Below are 19,870 nucleotides of genomic sequence, written 5' to 3' on the forward strand. Positions count from 1 at the left end.
CCGGGAGCCCGACGTGGGATTCGATCCCGGGTCTCCAGGATCGCGCCCTGGGCCAAAGGCAGGCGCCAAACCGCTGCGCCACCCAGGGATCCCGGTATTTTGAATTTTAAACTAATTTCAAATGATTGCTTTTTTTCCTGAATTTTCTGAAGGTTCTAGCAGGGGGGAGGAGGAAGAGTCTTACATAATGGGAAGAGCTTTGAAGCGTACAGGAAACTCTGGCACTGTGTGTCTCAGTTTTGTACTTTTTTTTTTTTCCCATAATTGCTAATAATCTTAAAAGCTATTTCTACTGGCATTTAAAAAAGTTTTATATATTAAAAGTAACAAAGCTTAGCTGACGGATTCCCCAGAAATAGTACCGAATTCTTACATGCAGGGTATTTAAAAAAAAATCTGTTTTCAAATGTTGTAGGGCTCTCTGCTTTTGCTAGCTGCATGACTAAAATGACCTTGGTTAGTACTTGGCTCCAGACCAGGATAAAATAAATACACCTAATCCTGAATGAGATTAGAAGAATCCTGAATTCTTCAGCCCGTGGCTTCATCACTTCAGGCTTTCTCCCATCCAGGTACTCATCAGGCCTGACTCTGCTTAGCTTCCTATATCAGACGAGATCTGGTGTGTTCAGAGTGCTATGGCCATAACTCAAGCTTTCTCACTAACATATGGCTCCCCCAGTCCATGTCCATGTCCACTCAGTGCACACAAGGTTGAATTTGAAGAGTTCCCTTCTGGAACTCCATCTCATGAGGTGGACAGCTATGAAGGTGGCTAGGGAGACTACAAGGTTCCCCCTGTCCAAGGGACAAGCAAAGTGCTGAGAGCTGGGGAGGGTTTTGTAGAGGAAAGGAAGCCAGAGTGTATCTCAGATTTTAGGAAGATAAGGATGAATTAGAGAGGCGTCAGTTAGTTGGAACATTATGGGCATGGAAGTGGAAAGGGAAAGACTGATCTGAAGGACACTGTGGAGTGAGACTTCCTAACTGGTAGGAGGAAGTGGTTATAAATTATTCCATGATTTCTATTCTTGACTGGAAGGATAGAGAGCAGATAGCATTTGACACAGGGAAGAGGAAAATTGTGGTAGGGTGATGGATGCTGTGTTTAATTTTCATCCTCTTCTCTGGGATATTGGCAGGATATTCACATGGGGATGTCCAGCTGGCAGTTAGAAGTTATTGGCTGGGGGATCCCTGGGTGGCTCAGCAGTTTAGCACCTGCCTTTGGCCCAGGGCGTGATCTTGGAGTCCTGGGATCAAGTCCCATATCGGGCTCCCTGTATGGAGCCTGCTTCTCTCCCTCTGCCTGTGTCTCTGCCTCTCTGTGTGTGTGTGTGTGTGTGTGTGTGTGTGTGTCTCTCATGAATAAATAAAATCTTAAAAAAATAAAATAAAAGAAGTTATTGTCTGGAGCCTCAGAGGTAGGTCATTAAGATCTTGCCTCTTGATAGTTAAATCCCTCGGAGAAGGAGATTGACTAGTGCCAAAGTTGAACGCTGGAGGCTTTTTGACTGAGTTAATCTGACAGCTGTTTTTCCTTTGGCTTGCAAAGTGTGATGGTGGTGTGGATCTGAGCTGGTGGTTCGTGTTTGAGATCCCAGGTTTTATTTTATACTAGGTTTATGTGGCAGCACTGCATGGCCATCAGTGGGGCCTGCATGGTGCTGAATTGGACCTGTGGTGATGCTGCCCTCTTTGGAGAAGATGTGAACTCTGGTTGGACACAGGTCTTAGCTGACCTCATGATTCATTTAAATTCCCTTTCTGGCCTCTGTGGGTTGCGTGGTTCCAGAGACTGAGAAGAGAGGAAAAAGAGGAAATGAATGTTTAAGGTGTGAGTGGGAGAAAGGGCCTGGAGACAGTGACTGTGGAGGTAGGAGTTGAGTTCTAAGAAGCGAGGGATGACTCACAGAGGCAGGTTTGCGGGATCTCAGCGCTAGGTGGGGAGATTCGACAGTGAGAAGTTGTGTTGACCTTTGAGAGAGTAGTGTCATGGGACTATAAGGACAGGCATGAATTGAGGAATGAGTAGCAAACAGAACCATGGAAAACCAGGAGAGTCTTCTAGAAGGTTAGATAGGATGATTCTTTAAGAGCTGAGTTTTCGTTTTGCTTTATGTTTTTGTTTTAATTATTTATTAGAGAGAGAGAGAGCACAAGCAGGGGGAGCAGCAGGCAGAGGCAGAGGGAGAAGCAGACTCCCTGCTGAGCAGGGAGCTTGATGTCGGATTCGATTCCAGGACCCCTGGATCATGACCTGAGCCAAAGGCAGATGCTCAACTGACAGAGCCACCCAGGCATCCCATTAGTTTTTTCTGTTTTTTGTTTTTATTTATTTATTCATGAGAATACACACACACAGAGAGAGAGAGAGAGAGAGAGAGAGAGAGAGAGAGAGGCAGAGACACAGGCAGAGGGAGAAGCACTTTCCATGCAGGGAGCCCGACGTGGGACTTGATTGCGGGTCTCTAGGATCACGCCCTGGGCTGAAGGCAGCGCTAAACCGCTGAGCCACCCAGACTGCCCTGTTTTTTGAATGAAGGAAGCTTGATCTTAATTGTGGGCAGAGGTGACACAGTAGTGGAGAAAGAAACCATTAAAATATGGGCAGCCTCGGTGGCGCAGCACCGAGATCGAGTCCCATGTTGGGCTCCTGCATGGAGCCTGCTTCTCCCTCTGCCTGTGTCTCTGCCTCTCTCTCTCTCTGAATAAATTTTAAAAAAAATCTTAAAAAAAAAACCATTAAAAGGAGTGGGGTGTTTATAAGGTTCACTACAGCAGGTGGAGGGGTGAGGTCGACGGTGGAAGTGATGGGGTGAGCCTTGTGCAGGAATAGGGACATTTTCCTCCCGGGGATGAAAAGACTGGGAGTGGGGAGAGATTCTTGGAAGAAAAGTTAAAGAGGTATCCTCTAAATCTCAGTAATTCTGCACCAGAGCTGCCTGTAGGTATTTATTGGTGCAGACAAGCCGGCCAAAAGGCAAGTGAAGATTCTAGTCTTCTTTAGTTCCCTCCTGGGAGGGCAAGAGAAGTACAGTTACGTCTGCTGTGTGCTGGGTGTTCTTCTGGGTGAACCTGGGTTCATGTGTATGCATCCTTACTTGTTTAATTCTCACACCAACCCTGTGAGGTGGATGTTCTTTCTTATCACTGTTTTGGACAAGGTAGCTGGAAGCGGGTTTCTTCCTTTTTTCTTTTCGGCTCGGATCTGGTCATGTTTCTGTCTGTCAACCGATCCACTGACCTGAAGGATAAACCTTTGCCCTCAGGTGCCACCTGGGTCAGACTTTTGCTTGTAATCAGAGTTACAGCTCTGTTTTCCTTGAGCAGAACTTGCAGACTTCCCTCACTCTGCTAAAATTAGAGACTCTGCAGAGCCAGGGGGGCACATCCATTCTAGCCCCTCCCGTTATATAGGAGGCACCCAAAGCCCTGGGGATGCAGGGGGAGTTTTCTGGTGTCACAGCAGGTAAGAGGCAGAGAGGGACTCAAGTCCACATCTGCTTTCCTGGTCCTAGTCCCCCTGCACCAAGATACCTGCCCTCTGTGTCAAGTGGAGAGAGAGCCAGGAGACAGGGCCACGCGTCGGGTTACACCAGGGCTTCCAGCTGACCTTCACAGTCACTTCACCTCATCCTTCTGAATCCAAGTATAGGTGGGAAGTGCCATCTTCTTGCCTTTCTTTCCTCCCAGGAGAGCTGGTGGGTGCCTAGTTCCTGGGAGTCGTGACAGCAGAGCTACCTGTGTTGGTACCTCCCTTGTTTTTCCCAGAGTCTAGTTTGGCCTTCTCCTCAGCTGTCCTGTATTTACTCGGACTGACTTCCCTGTTGTGGTAACCCTGAATGCGTATTTTAAGTTTTTAACATGCGTTTAGCTTTAATATTTAATGAAATGAGCTAATCTTTAATGGGTTTTCCCCATAACTGCTTCTGCCCCACCTGATCTATTCCAAACACGTTCCTAGGCTTCCCAGGTCATTTCTGCCTCTGGTTAATTTTGTGGTATCAAAATATTTAGTTGGGGCCTGTTCTGTGCTGTGAAGCCTTATTGGAGTATCATTCTGCTGAATCCCAGCATGTTAGAGTTGCTCCAGGCTGAGCCCCCTTACCATAGAGACAAAGAAGTTCAGACAGTTTGGGATTTTCTGAGCTGAGGCCACCAGCTAACTGGAGGCAGAGTCTGAACTCTGACCAGGACTTTTTCCCTATGCGCCTTGCTGCAGCTGCCTGCCCTCAGTGCTGGCTGACAGGCCAGCCCCTGCAGGCTGAGGAACAGCTCTGTTGCATTGGGAACAAGGAAGGAGTCATTTTCCTTCCCAACTTGCTGTTGAGACAACATTCACCGACTGGTTAGCTGACCAGATTTGAATGTCATCCTGTTCCCTCTGGGGAATCCACAGATAAGTAAGCAGAGGACCCCAGGTGTCTCAGGAGCTCTGAATGAGGAGGACAGAACAGCAACATTTGGCACAGCCCTACGCTGGGTATTGTCATCATAGTCTGGGATTTGTGCTGCTTCCTGGAGTTTGAAGCTGCTGTTCCCAGTCTGCCCCCACCCCCTTGCGGGCACACCACCTCCTCTTTATCTGACCGTGTGGTGGGCCAGGTAGCCCCAGCTCAGGTTGGATGGTTCATTTGGTTTGCCTTGCTTGGAGTGCTACCAACTCTAAATATTAAATAACCATGTCAGAAAAAGTAATACAAAATGCTGATATTTTTTTCCATAGCATTTATGCCTATAAGAATGATGGAAGTTGGGACCATTGGGTGGTTCAATTGGTTAAGCAGCTGACTCTTGGTTTTGGCTCAGGTCATAATCTCAGGGTCCTGGGATGGAGCCTGGAGTCAGGGAGTCTGCTTGAAGATTCTCTCTTTCCCTTGCACCCCCCCAACCCTAGAGCTCTCTCTCTTAAATAAATTAAAAACAAAACAAAACACCCAGAATGAGCAGAAATCCTAGTTTGTTTTCTGAATGAGCCCAGCAATTTCTCAGTGCTTTTTGCCTGATATATATGGTCCTCACGGTGACTTGTAGGGTAGGCTTATGATGCTATAAAGTAAGTGAAGAGGGGCTCGGAGAAGCCAGTGGCTTTTTGTAAAATTGCAGCCTTACTTGGGAGCAGAGCAGGCCTTCGCCCTCAGTTGTAAGTCAGCGTGCTTTCTCTTCATAGGAGCACATCATTTACCCAATTGCTAAACCTCATCCTGCTTCCTGGGCTCTTTATTTTTTCCACCTCTTAAGGGTTATTTTTTATTTTTTAAAAGATTTTATTTATTTATTTGGCAGAGAGAGAATGAGTACACACACATGCTAGGGAGAGGGAGAAGTGGACTCCCCACTGAGCAGGGAGCCTGATGCAGGGCTCAATCCTGGGGACCTGAGCTGATGGCAGACAGTTAACCGACTGAGCCACCCAGGTGCCTCTCAAGGTTTAAACTTTTTTTTTCCTTAAATAATTTTACAGGTTGATGTTCTTAAGGCAACAGCCCTCCCTCTGTTGAAGCAGTTTGGAATTGACGGTGAATCATTTGAGCTAAAGGTAAGAATGTACACATTGTTAGCTGTAAACATGTGAAAAATATTCTCTTATTAACTCATTGGAAGAGCTATAGGATGCAGTGTGTCTGTGTGTGTCACATTTGAAGTCACCATTGAGAAGACCCTCAGGAGTCCTGAACCAAACATTACAGACTTTGAGCTGTAAAGGGACTCGAGCAGTGACAGCAGTAGCACCGATTATGTTGTACTTACTTTGTGTATGATAGGCAACGTTGTAAGTGTTCATGTGTATTAACTCCTTTATTCCTCATGGCACTTCTACTGGTAAGCTGTGCAACCAGTCTTCTGGCCACACTCCCTCTCTGAGCAAGATCATCTAGGTGTAATTTGTGTCTTGGGCCTCCGAACTAGATACTTCTGAGAATTTTTAGTGTTTTCAAAACCTGGAAGTAATTTAAGCATCCATTTGTTTGCTGTCAAAAGGAATTATTATCAATATGATACCAGTAACTATTATCAATTATTGTATCAATAAGTTAACTGGATATCTTAAGCCGTTTAGCATCTCTACTTAAGTTAACGTTTTAAACAAGGGAAATGACTTCATTTTTATTTAATTTAGATTCATTAATTGCATTGGGAGGAGAAATGGATTCCTGATGGTTCAGAAATGGGATGGGCTAATGAGCCACACCAGTCGCTTGTAAGAATGAGGGCACAGGCCCTGGTGGTGAAGCCTGCCTGACTGGGCCTGGGACATGCTGGCCCTGTGTCGGCTCCTCTTTTTGCCTCACCTTTCGGTGTCCCTGCTTGGTGCTAACGTCAGGTACCGATAATCTTGAAAGGATTGACACGTTGGATACAGAAGTGCTTGCTAGCTGTGCTCTAAGGAAGAACTCTTGGTGTAAACCAACCAGGTTAGGTGTCAGGGTCACCTGCTCTGCCAAATTCTCACCTCTTCTTTCTCAACACCTGCGCAGGTGGTGCGACGAGGAATGCCTCCTGGAGGAGGAGGGGAGGTGTTCTTCTCGTGTCCTGTGAGGAAGGTCCTGAAGCCCATTCAGCTCACAGATCCAGGAAAAATCAAGCGAATCAGAGGGACTGCGTATCCTTTGGACTTGATGTAGATTTCTTATCTTTCATTTGCCTCACGAAGATAAGAATGACTTCTAACAATTTACTTCTTCCCAGAGTTATTTACTTTCTAGACAATAGTCTTGGAGAAGTCTTAACAGTGAAATTGTAATTGTTGGCTGAGATACGGTATTTTATTGTCTGTGTTACTGTGACTAGACAGATCCATTCCTTGTGTTTTGTTTTGTTTTGAGTTCATGCCAAAGCAGATAACTCCATGGTATGTGCTGTTCCCCTGAGCGCTTTGGTTTAGGGGCCACCAACGTACTATAGTCCCTCCCCCAGCAAAGCTTGTCATCTGATGAGGGTAACATGTGCAAATATGTTATTCTGATAGAATGTGTAAAATGGTGTGGATGGATGCACGATGGGTTCGGGGAGCAGAGATAGAGGATGGCACATTTTGCCTGGAAGATGTAGGAGAGCATGAATAATATTTACTTATTAAGTGGTTACTCTGCATGCACTCTGATAATATAACTATATACTTACTTTTAGTTTCTTTTTAAAAAAACACTTTATTGATGTTAGGATTTACATAAAAAGGCTATAGTTAATGTGTACAACTTGATGAGTTTTTTTTTTTTACAGTATATTTTTTTTCTTTAAGATTTTATTTATTTATTCATGAGAGACACACAGAGAGAGAAACAGAGACGCAGGGAGCCCGATGTGAGACTCTATCCCAAGACTCCAGGATCACGTCTTGGGCTGAAGGCAGACGCTTAACTGCTGACCCACCCAGGTGTCCCAACTTGATGAGTTTGTAGATGAGTATATACCTGTGAAACCAGCAGCGTGATGAGCATATACAAGCAGTGTTGTCAGTGCCACGAACATATATGTTAACTCTAAAAGTTACTTTCTGCTCTTTTTAAAAAAATTTTTCACACTTTTATTTTTTTGTGATATAACACTTGGCATAGACCTACTCTCTTAGTAATTTTTTTTAAAGATTTATTTATTTATTTATTCATGATAGACACAGAGAGAGAGGCAGAGACACAGGCAGAGGGAGAAGCAGGTTCCGTGCCGGGAGCCCGATGTGGGACTCGCTCCCAGGACTCTAGGATTGTGCCCTGGGCCAAAGGCAGGCGCTAAACCTCTGAGCCACCCAGGGATCCCCTCTCTTAGTAAATTTAAAAAGATTTACTGGGGCTCCTAGGTGGCTCAGTTGGTTGAGCATCCAACTCTTGATTTCAGGTCAGGTCATGATCTCTGGGTCGTGGGATCAAGCCCCGTGTTGGGCTCTGAGCTTGACACTCAGCTTGGAGTCTGCCTGGGATTCCCTCTCTCCCTTTGCCCTCCTCTACACTTGCTTGCATTATAAATAAATGAATGAATGTTTTAATAAAACAACAAGAATTTATTTTTTAAACTCCAGTATAATTATCTTAGCAATTTTTTTTTAAATACTTCTTTTCCTTTTTTAATTTTTTTAATTTTTATTATTTATTTATGATAGGCACACAGTGAGAGAGAGAGAGAGGCAGAGACACAGGCAGAGGGAGAAGCAGGCTCCATGCACCGGGAGCCCGACGTGGGATTCAATCCCGGGTCTCCAGGATCGCGCCCTGGGCCAAAGGCAGGCGCTAAACCGCTGCACCACGCAGGGATCCCAAATTTTTAAGTATATAATGCAGGCATTACGGTACCCGGTACATCTGTAGGACTTAATCATCTTGCATAACTGAAACTTTATGCCCTTTGACTGACATCTCCCGTTGCCCCTCCCTCCATCCCCTGGCAACCACCAGTCTACTCTGCTTCTGTGACTATGACTATTTAGATTCCTTCTATAAATGGAATTACGTAGTATTTGTTCTTCGTGTCTGTCTTATTTCACTTAGCACACTGTTTTCCTTGTTCACCCATGTCACAAATGACAGCATTTACTTTTTTTTTAAGGCTGAATAATATTCCATTGTATGGAAATAGTACATTTTCTTTTTTTTTTTTTTACATTTTCTTTATTCATCTTTCATTGGACATTTAGCTTGCTTCCATGTCTTGGCTATAGTGAATAAAGTTGAAATGAATGTGGAAGTGTGTTCAGTTTCTGTGCATATGTACCCAGAAGTGAGACTGCGGGATCAAATGGTGGTTCTGTTTTTAATTTCTTGAGGAACCTCCATACTGTTTTCTGTAGTGGCTGCACCAGTTTACATTCCCCTCAACAGTGTGTAAGGATTCCCATTTCTCCACACTGTCAGCAATACTTGTTATCTCTCTCTCTCTCTTTTTTTTTTTAATATTTTATTTATGTATTCATGAGACAGGCAGAGACACAGGCAGAGGGAGAAGCAGGCTCCATGCAGGGAGCTCAACGTGGGACTCGATCCCAGGTCTCCAGGATCACGCCCTGGGCTGAAGGCAGCGCTAAACCACTGAGCCACCGGGTTGCCCTATCTTTTGTTTTTTGATAATAGCTACCCTAACAGGTCTGAGGTGATAGCTCATTGTGGTTTTGATTTGCATTTCTCTAATGATGAGTGATGTTGAGCACTTGTCCACATGAATGTTTGAACACATCTGGGTCTCAGGTCTTTTGCCCATTTTTTAATTGGGCTGTTTTATTTTTAAGATTTTATTTCTATGTAATCTCTACACTGAGTGGGCCTCGAACTCACAACCCTGAGATCAGGAGTTGTATGTTCTACCCACTGAACCAGCCAGGCGCCCCTGGGTTATTTTATTTTTACTTTTTTCTGTTGAGTTGTATGAGTTTCTTATATATTTTGGATGTTAATCAGAGGTATGAATTAACATTTTCTCTCGTTCTGTGGGTTGCCTTTTCACTTTGTTGTTTCTTTTGCCCTTATTTTGGTATTCCATCCAAGAAAGCATTGCCAGTGCTAAAAGCTTTTCCTCTGTGTTTTCTTCTAGGAGTTTCATGGTGTTAGGTCTTAAGTTTATCTTTAATCCATTTTGAGTTGATTTTTCTTTGTGGTGTTAATCTGTTGAACAGATATGTGTAGGTTTATTTCTGGACTCTATTCTGTTGCATTGCTCTGCATGTTTTTATGCCGGTACCCTGCTATTTTGACTCTTGTAGCTTAGTAATATATTTTGAAGTCAGGAACTCTTGATGCCTCCAGATTTGTTCTTCTTGCTCAGAATTGCTTTGGGTATCTAGAGTCCTTTGTGGTTCCACATAGATTTTAGGATTGTTTTTCTGTATCTTTTATTTTCTGTGTCTATTATTTTATAAAAAATATCATTGGGATTTTGATAGGGATGGCATTGAGTCTGTAGGTAACTTTGGATAGTATGGACATTTCAAGAATATTAATTCTTTCAGTCCATGAACATCATCTGTCTTTCCACTTATTTGTATTTTTTAAAATGTGTTTTGGGGATCCCTGGGTGGCTCAGCAGTTTAGCACCTGCCTTTGGCCTGGGGCGTAGTCCTGGACACCTGGGATCGAGTCTCACATCAGGCTCCCTGCGTGGGGCCTGCTTCTCTCTCTGCCTGTGTCTCTGCCTCTCTCTCTCTCTCTCTCTCTCTCTGTCTCTCATGAATGAATAAATAAAATCTTAAAGAAATAGGGGATCCCAAGATGGCTTGGTGTTTGGCGCCTGCCTTTAGCCCAGGACACAGTCCTGGAGTCCCGGGATCGAGTCCCGCATTGGGCTCCCGGCATGGAGCCTGCTTCTCCCTCTGCCTGTGTCTCTGCCTCTCTCTCTCTCTCTCTCTATGTCTATCATGAATAAATAAATAAAATCTTTTTTAAAAAATTAAAACATAAAATGTCTTTCATAGGTGTTTTATACTTTTTAGTATACAAGTCTTTCACCTTCTTGGTTAAATTTATTCCTAAGTATTTAGGTTTTTTTGGATGCCATCGTAGATAGGATTATTTCCTTGATTTTATTTTTATTCAGATAATTTATTGTTAGTGTACAGAAAGGCAAGTTGCAACTTTTAAAACTTCATTTATTCCAGTAGGTTTTTTGGTGGGGAGATAACATCTTTGGTGTTTCTGCATATATGATCATGTCATCTGCAGACAGACAATTTTACTTCTTCCTTTCTACTTTGGACTCCTTTCATTTCTTGCTTCATTGCTGTGGCTAGGATTTACAGTTGCATGTTGAATAGGCATGGCATCTGTGCTTTCTTCTAAATTATAAAGAAAAGCTTTGAGTTTTCCACCACTGAGGATGATCTTAGCTGTGGGCTTTTCATGTATGGTCCTTATTGTGTTGAGGTAAGTATTTCTTCCATACTTAATTTGTTGAGCATTTTTAGTTATGGAAGAGTGTTGTTGACTTTTGTCAGATGCTTTTTCTGCATGTGTTGAGACAGTCGTGATTTTTGCCCTTCATTCTGTTACTGTGGTATAACACATTAATTGATTTGCATTGTAGAATCATCCTTGTGTCCCAGAAATAAATCCTACTTGGTCATGTTGTATGATCCTTTCAATGTATTGTTGAATTTAATTTTTTTTTTAAGATTTTATTTATTTATTCATGAGAGACACAGAGAGAGAGGGAGAGAGGCAGAGACACAAGCAAGGGAGAAGCAGGCTCCATGCAGGAAACCTGATGCGGGACTTGATCCAGGGTCTCCAGGATCACATCCTGGGCCAAAGGTGGCGCTAAACAACTGAGCCACCAACGCTGCCCTCATTGAATTTAATTTGCTAAAATTTGTTGATAACTTTTGTATCCGTGTTTATCAGGGATATTGGCCCATAGTCTTTTTTTTCTTGTAGTGTCTTTAAGGTCTGGCTTTGGTATCAGGGTGATGCTGACTCATAAAATGAATTTGGAAGTGTTCCCTCTTCGATATTTTTGAAAGTTTAAGGATCGGTATTGATTATTCTTTAAATGTTAGAATTCACCAGTGAATTCATTTGGTGAAGCCATCTGGTCTTCAGCTTTTCTTTTTGCAAGGTTTTTAGTTACTGATTCAGTCTCCTTGTTATTGTTCTGTTCAAGCTCTAGTTTTGATGCAGACTTGGTAAAATTTATCCATCTCTTCTAGGTTGTCCAGTTTGTTGGCATATATAATTTTTCATAATAGTACCTTATTTATGACTTTAAAAAAATTCTGTGGCATCAGTTGTGATGTTTCCTCTTTCATTTCTGATTTTTTAGTCTTTTTTTTTCTTAGTCTAGCTGAGGGTTTATCAATATGTTTATCTTTTTAAAAGACTCCTACTTTCATTGATTTTTTTTTCTATTGGTTTTCACTTTTCTGTTTCATTTATATCTACTCTGTTATTTCTTTCCTTCTGCTAACTTTGGATTTAGTTCTTTTTCTAATTCCTTGAGGTGTAAAGTTATTCTGTTTATTTGAGATCTTTCTTCTTTTGTAGAAAGAATGTAGGTGTGTATCACTATAAAATTCCTTCTTAGTACTCCTTTTGCTTTGTCCCATAGATCTTGGTATATTGTGTTTTCATTTTCATTTGTCTCTAGATATTTTCTAATTTCCCTTTTGATTTCTTCTTTGACCCCATGTTTGTTCAAGAATGCACTCATTTTCATCTGTTTGTGAATTTTCGCATTTTCTTCCTGTTATTGACATCTAGTTTGATTCCATTGTGGTTGCAGAAGGTACCTGAGGTGATTTCAGCCTTCTTAAACTTGTTAAGACATGTTTTGTGACCTACCATGTGATGATTCTGGAGAGTGCTCTGTGTGCATGTAAGAAGAATGTGTATCCTGCTACTGGTGAAATGTTCTGTCGATGTCTCTTAGTTCCATTTGGTTTATAATGTTATTCAAGTCTCCTGTTGCCTTATTGATTTTCTTCCTGGATGTTCTATCCATTATTGAAAGTGGGGTAAGAAGTCTAATATTATTGTTGTATTGCTGTTTCTCTATTCAGATGTTCTGATGTTTGCTTTATATATTTAGGTGATCTGGTATTGAGTGCATCTATGTTTATAGTTACATCTTTCTGTTGAATTGACCCTTTATCATTGTATTCACTTCTTTGTCTCCTGTGACTTTAAAGTCTTTTTGGACTTAATCTATTTTGTGTAATAGAAGTATAGTCACCCCTACTCTCTTTTGGTTCCCATTTGCATGGAACATCTTCACTTTCAGCTTATATGTCTCCTTATTTCTAAAGTGAGTCTTTCACAGACAGCATATGGTTGGATCTTGTTTTACCCATTCAGCTACTTTTCATTATGGAATTTAATCCATTTACATTTTATATTCTTTGTTTTTAAGCCTCCAAGTGACTCTAAGTTTACTTGAGTTCTGTTTTGCAGATGGGGAAACTGAGGCTTCACAGGCTTAAAGAGTTTGAGTCTACATCACACTGTTGATAATGACGTAGCTGGGATTTGAGTGCTGATTGCAGCCCAGGTTTTTAACCTCTATGTTCTCTTAGAGGAAGGGAGAGTATTTGGATTGAACCTTGAGCAACAGAGGCCTGTGAAGTGGAGCAAGAAAGGGGTGCTTCAGGCACAAGGGTGGGCCTGTGTAGAGACAGTGGTGCACAGAAGTTTTGGGGGTGGCAGGCTTTGCAGTGTGGACTGAATGCAGGTCTGTCAGTGGTGTTTGGTAGTAGAAGATGGAATGTGAAAGATAGGGCAGGAGCCAGTGAAGATTGAAGGCCATGCTGACAAGTTGGCTTTTATTCCAAAGTCAGTAATTTTCTAGAGAAATTCCACATTAAGATGATAACTTCCAGGTGCTGTGGCTCAGTCTGTTGAACGTCTGCTCTGTCAAGAATCTTTTTTTTTTTTTCTTAATTTTAAAGATTTTATTTATTTATTCATGAGACAGAGAGAGAGAGAGGCAAAGACACAGGCAGAGGGAGAAGTAGGCCCCATGCCCAATGTGGGACTCCATCCCAGGACTCCAGGATCACTCCCTGGGCTGAAGGCAGGCACCGCTGAGCCACCCAGGGATCCCCTTTGTCAAGAATCTTGAGAATCTTTTTTTTTTTTTTTTTTTTAATTTTATTTATTTATTTACGATAGTCACACAGAGAAAGAGAGAGGGGCAGAGACACAGGCAGAGGGAGAAGCAGGCTCCATGCACCGGGAGCCCGATGTGGGATTCGATCCCGGGTCTCCAGGATCGCGCCCTGGGCCAAAGGCAGGCGCCAAACCGCTGCGCCACACAGGGATCCCGAATCTTGAGAATCTTGTACAATTCTAGGTGCCGACAAGATCTGAGTGAGGGCGGGTGTTGGAGGTGGGGGGCTGGATGGGGTTGGGTGATGGCTTTCCCTGTGAGACTTTGACAAAAGAGGTAGATGTGCACTTCTCAGGGGTGACATAGGTGCTTAAAGTCCAGTTTTGTGTGTCTCAGGAGGCTTGGAGGTGGTCCTACTTGGGGGAAGAGAAGTTTGGAGAGAGCTTGATTAGCTTGAACAGTAAGCAATGAGGGGACCTGGTGGTCCGCACAGTGCAGGTGGAGAAGGCCGTTGTTGAGATAAAAGGCTGCTGCCCTAAGTTCTCTATAGAAATCCTCCAGATAAGAGGAAGGTATAGCAGAGCTTCGCTGGACGGTGGCTTCTTCTCTGCTCAGCTATCCTGGGGTGTGTCTCAGGGCCATGCTTGGTAAAAATGAGGAGAGAGTGGACCCCGAGGTGGGGAGGGAGTTTCTGTCCTGTGAGCCCCCAGATTGATGCATATAGTTAAACTGACTTTCTGAGGTGATGTTCTCCATGGAGAAATGGAGATGCCATGCAAGTAGGTAGGTTTTTATTTTAATTATTTTTAATTAAATATTCCTTTTCTACTTGACCCATGTCAGTAGCTTATAGCTCAACCCCATTCTTGTTAACAGGCACACCCTATTTTACTGTATACACCCAGAATGAAGTCCTGTTGGCGATCATTGAGTTGCTTTCCATTTTTCTCTGTTGCTGAAAATGCTGCAGTTGATAACCTTGCACACGAAATCTTACGTGCCACACTCTGGGCTGTTTCACTTTGTTTTTTCTCATTTGAGATTTGTTTCTTTAACACTCTGTTGTGGCGGTAAACTCTGCTTGGAATCCATTCTCTGTAGTCTGGAAATGTGATTTCCAGAGTGTACTCTGTTTGTTTTGACACAGTCTTGTAACTATGTGGGTTCCAGAGAGACTGTCCCACTGGGGTCCCAGAGTACTTGGAGTACTGGGTGTGCAAACGCCTCATGAGTCAGCCTTTGATGAGGGCGCTGAGAAATGAGGAAGCCTTGGGGATTGTACAGAGGAGAACACGAAAGCGTAAAGAGCCCGAGCGCTGGGCTATAACCCTGTTCGTTCCTGGCTTCTCCCTCTGGTGGTCTTCATGCCTTCCCTGGATAGAACTGGTGCCAGGAAGACTCTTGCTTGGTTCTGAAGCTCAGACAACTGAATCTCCCTGACACATCAGGCCTGTAGTGCCTTCCTCCCAACTCCCCAAGAAAGTAGATGTAAGTGCCCTTGCTTAGATTCTTGTCTGCAAACCAGACATTCCAGCCACTGGTCTCCAGAGCTGCCCCTTTCACAAACATCTCAGTGGAATGTGGGTTTGAATTAAGATCACCTTCTTGGCCAGTTTTGGAGCCTGGGAAAAGAGAGCCGCCTTGGAAAAAAAGCTTTAGTTGGTTTTGTGGGTTTTTTTACTTGCAAATCTGGTTACCTGTTGGTCTGAGTTTGGAGGTTGTAGTCCCCATAGGAGGGCTTGGGCTGGGAGAACTGGCCCTGCTCTTGTGGGTGGTTGTGGCTTGAATTACCCCCCAGAGCACATCTTCTCCCTCGCTGACCGCCTGTCCAGGGTCTGGGAAGGAGCCGCAGTGACTGGACAGTGTGGTTACCTTTGATTTAATGCCACCCACTCATTCTCTCCCTGCCTGAGGAGGGGTGGTGGGGAGAAGGGAACACTCTGTTTTCAGTTTGTGGCACTCTGCCAGAAGCTCATGACTTGGTACATGAGAGTCACATGAAAAAGCTGGGTGGAGGCAGAAGATGGGAGGGAGTTGGAATTTGTAGGACAACTGATTTCCTTTCCCTTAGATATAATTTCTTAATATGGTATTAATATCAGGACCTCTGGGTGGCTCAGTGGTGGAGCGTCTGCCTTTGGTTCAGGGCATGATCCCGGGGTCCTGGGATCAAGGCCACATCAGACTCCCTGCAGGGGATCTGCTTCTCCCTCTGCCTGTGTCTCTGCCTCTCTTCTCTGTGTCTTTCATGAATAAATAAATAAAATCTTTTAAAAAATGATATTCATATTTGGGCTCCAGGAGATTCACAATCCCCTGAAATTGTCGGCAAAATTACATGTGCCTGTTTCTTGAGGGAGTGTCCATAGCTTTTATCAGATTCCCAGGGATCTCTGATTCCTGAAAGGATGGGAATCTCTGCTCTGGGATTTGAATCTTGGACTAGCAGTAAGAAAAGCAGTAGCTGGTGTTTACTGGGCTCCTACAACACACCAGGTACCACTAAATACTTTACGTGCATTATTTCATTTGAGCCTCCAAACCTTGGGAGGAGTATTGTGATTTATCCTTCTCTTACTAATGAGAAGATGGACACAGCCCAGGCCCAGAATGATGCAGTTTGCTGGAGCTAGGACTTGAATACAGGTGGTCTGATTCTAGAACTCTTAGCCATTCCTTTGTAGGGCCTCCACACCAAGCTGAGTGGTTTCACAGTGACTCTGGCATAAAGCCACCTTGTCCCTCTCCACTGCCAGGATTCTGGAATAGGACTCCACTGGCCCTGAGTTGGTAGAGTTACCCACCTGGTTTCCACATCTCAAGGTTGGAAGGAGGAGGGTTGTCTTTGTTAAGTTGCATCTGTTTAATTTTGTATCTCACTTCTGTGACCAGCTTATGCTCACTGGAAGTCCCGGAACTGGCCCACAGGGTCACTGTGAGCATAAGATCAGTTGCTAATGTACCTGAAAGAACTTCGGGAGCCATGAATATTGTGGGATTATATGTCAGAATAGTGATATCCATGCTCTCCTCGGGAGAGTGGGCAGCATTAGGCTCAGAAGGGCAGCACCCACCCGGTCCAAAGGGTATGAGACCCGGGACTGTTTGTCTAAGCTGCCGGTGGTCAAAAGTACATTCTGGACAGAGAGGTGGTGATGTAAGTGGGCCTTGTGTGTGTATTGAAAAATCCTCTTTGCTCTTTCCTCATTTCAGGTTTGTCCTTTGAGTCAAGTCAAATATTTATTGAGTATTTCTGAGTACAAAAATAGGGTATGAGAGTCCTCAGAGAGCTCTGCTCTGTACAAAAGCAGAGTCCTTCTTCTTATGGAACATGTGGTCTTGTTGATGAGCAAGGACAGCATGTGTGTAAATGAAGGAAGACATACGGCAAGGCCAGGTGGAGACCACAGGCTGGTGCTGGCTGGAGGGCCTCTGGGAGAATGAGGGAAGGAGGAAGGAAGGCAGTTCAGATGCATCTGGACAGTTTGGGTGAGTAGAGGGGGTGATGGTGCCAGGGTGGGGACAGGCACCAAGCAGATTGCCCGTGAGGCCTGGGAGGCCTGGGCTAGCTAACTGTGGGTTCTTGCTCGTATGAGGAAGATGGATCTTTCAGTGGAGGGTGCAGGATGTATCATGGAGGGGAGATAGATGCCAGCCAGGTTCTTTGCAGTCTCTGAGCATTTCATTTCTGCAGCTCAAATGAACATCGAATGTGTCATTGACAGTAATTTTTGAACAGTTGGGCCAGAATGGGCAGACCACGCATCTTGTTTTCCCCACTGGATTGCCATGGTGTGTGTGTGTGTGTGTGTGTGTGTGTGTGTGTGTCAGAGTAGTGAGAAGATCACATGTTGTTACTTTTCTGTTTCTTTAGCCCCTGGCCCCACGTATATAGCCACCTATATGTAGCCACCTCTCGACCAAACATCGCACATTGAAAGTACTCCATACTTATTTTTTGATTTGTGACATTGAGGGGAACCAGTCTCTGTAATAAAGTCTAATTTTAGGTAATTGTTTCTACTTCTTTAAAAATCAGCCTTTTCAGGAGCGCCTGGGTGGCTCAGTTAAACATCTGACTCTGGACTTCAGCTCAAGTCATGGTCTGAGGGCTGTGAGATTGAGCCCCATGTTGGGCTCCATGTTGGTTGTGGAGCCTGCTTGAGATTTTCTTTCTGGCCCTCCCAACCCCGTGCGCTCTCTTCAAAAAAAAAAAAAAATTAGGAAAATAAAACTCCAGGCTTTTCGCTTGAGTTTATGTATCTTCCTCCTCTTCTTTCTAGGGGTGCCCTGGTGTAAAGTGCTCATTACCAATATTTTGATTATAAGGTAATAGCTGTGAGAAGCTTGTAGCATCCACAAATGGAGTAACTGACACTTAAATAATTGAAAATAAGCTCTGTGAGTTGCAACAAACCTGTTTAGGTCTTTATAAACAGCTACCATATGCTCTTTCACTAATCTTTTTCTGCTTTTCCTGTCAACACATGGGGGGTGGGGTAGATTGAGATTGGCCCATGTGAGCCCCAGTGTGGTATCTCTTCTGGCCTTAGGTTTGCAAAAGAAAGACTCATTAGTTACAGCAGTGGGGATGGTCAGAAAACACTTATCTTCAAAGGGAGTCTGGCTCATCCCAGACAGGCAGGCTGTTTCTTTTTTTCTTTTTTTTTTTTTAATTTTTTATTTTATTTTATTTTATTTATGATAGTCACACAGAGAGAGAGAGAGAAAGGCAGAGACACAGGCAGAGGGAGAAGCAGACTCCATGCACCGGGAACCCGACATGGGACTTGATCCCGGGTCTCCAGGATCACGCCCTGGGCCAAAGGCAGGCGCCAAACCACTGCGCCACCCAGGGATCCCAGGCAGGCTGTTTCTTATTCCAAAATTGGGTTGAGCCATTTCTAGGAGGGGAGGGCATCAGGTAGGAAGTCTAGAGCAGGCTTGAGAACTCTTATTTTATACTCTCCAACTCTACTTCTGGGTGTTTTTCATTGTGATTGTTTTATAATAAATTATGATACAATAATAATAAATGAAAATAATCTAAAAATCAAGTTACGGTATTACAAAGGTAAGCAATTAAATACAGCTGGAAAATAGAATGGCGTTAGAAGTCCCATTTTATTATATAGTTCCACAAAGAGCTGCTGGCTTCGTAACAGACCTTTCTCTGTCTGGAGTTAATGGCACCCTTAACCGTGGATCACAGGTACTCCGTGCGTGTGTCACCGCAGATGGCAAACCGGATTGTGGATTCTGCAAGGAGCATCCTCAACAAGTTTATACCCGATATCTATATTTACACAGACCACATGAAAGGAATCAACTCTGGGAAGTAAGTGTCTGTACATTTTTAGAGCTTATTTCTGCAGCTAACCAAACCTTTTCACACTCCTGTCCTGATTGAAGTGAAAGCTGCCAGCTCTGTGTTGACAGGAAGAGTGATTCCAGAATCAATGTCCTCTTGACTTTCTGCTGTTGTCACCAGCCAGCACCTTTAGAGCACCTGTCATGTGAAAAGCACTGCAGTGGCCAATGCTGGAGATGAGGGGTCCAAACCCTAGCTGGGAGGAGTTAAAACCCAGCTGTTAATAAACAGTGCCTCTGGCTTTAAATCCCATCTCTTCCCATGAAAAATTAAAGCAAACAAGTTCTATTCTGAGTAAATAACAGTTCAGGGGAAAATATCCCTTGTTGGTCTGTGTCAGTCAGCCTCTCTCTCCATCAAGGGGAACAACACCCGTAGAGCCAAAGAAAGTTGTTATTGCAGACTCAACTTGGGTTTAGCTAGAGCCTTTGTGGAAAACCTCATTTTAGAAAGTAAAAAGTTAATGATGATATGTGTAATGAAAATACTTGTTCTAGGCTTTGCTTGTATATTTAGCAACCAGTAAGTTAGGGAAGCAATTAAAAACTAATTTTTTTTATTATGGAAATGTTAAATATACAGAAGAGTTGAAAGGCTAGCCCAGTGAACACTTGGGTGTTAGTCCTACCTGTAGTTAACAGTGAATATTTTGCCAGTTTTGCTTTAGTTGTGTGCGGGTTTTCTCTGTTTTTGTTTTGCTGCATCATTTCAGTGTGAACGACAGTGTCATTATGCTTGGAGTCTGAAGCTTGTAGATTGTGTCTCCTAAAAACAAGAAACATCAGAGATCAGCTGTCGTGGGTTCAGAAATCAGTTTTTTTTTTTCACTAAGTAGTAGCACAGCCCATCCTTTCTCAGAGCCCTTTCCTCTGAGCTTTCCTTTGACTACAGCCAAAGAAGGGGGAGAGCACAGGAGGGCTGAGCCTGTTAGGGCATTTCTGGCCTCTCGAGGCCCATAGGAAAGATGAAGGTGAT

The 19,870-nt window shown here is 43.6% G+C and overlaps 1 protein-coding gene across 4 annotated transcripts in view; it reads left to right on the plus strand.

Annotated features, from left to right (window-relative positions):
* The window catches only part of RCL1 (RNA terminal phosphate cyclase like 1), a 57,859-nt gene that overhangs the window by 18,763 nt on the left and 19,226 nt on the right, over positions 1-19,870 (plus strand). For 3 of the 4 annotated variants that reach the window (XM_077909263.1, XM_077909254.1, XM_077909270.1), the window contains exons 4-6: positions 5,468-5,542; positions 6,483-6,607; positions 18,737-18,862. In XM_077909263.1, the coding sequence (XP_077765389.1) occupies positions 5,468-5,542; positions 6,483-6,607; positions 18,737-18,862 (326 nt within the window). Of the gene's footprint in view, positions 1-5,467; positions 5,543-6,482; positions 6,608-16,788; positions 17,014-18,736; positions 18,863-19,870 lie in introns of those variants that run through there. The other variant, XM_077909280.1, reaches the window with a different exon arrangement.

Source organism: Canis aureus, chromosome 1, assembly GCF_053574225.1.
Source record: "Canis aureus isolate CA01 chromosome 1, VMU_Caureus_v.1.0, whole genome shotgun sequence".
Classification (NCBI taxonomy): Eukaryota; Metazoa; Chordata; class Mammalia; order Carnivora; family Canidae; genus Canis; species Canis aureus.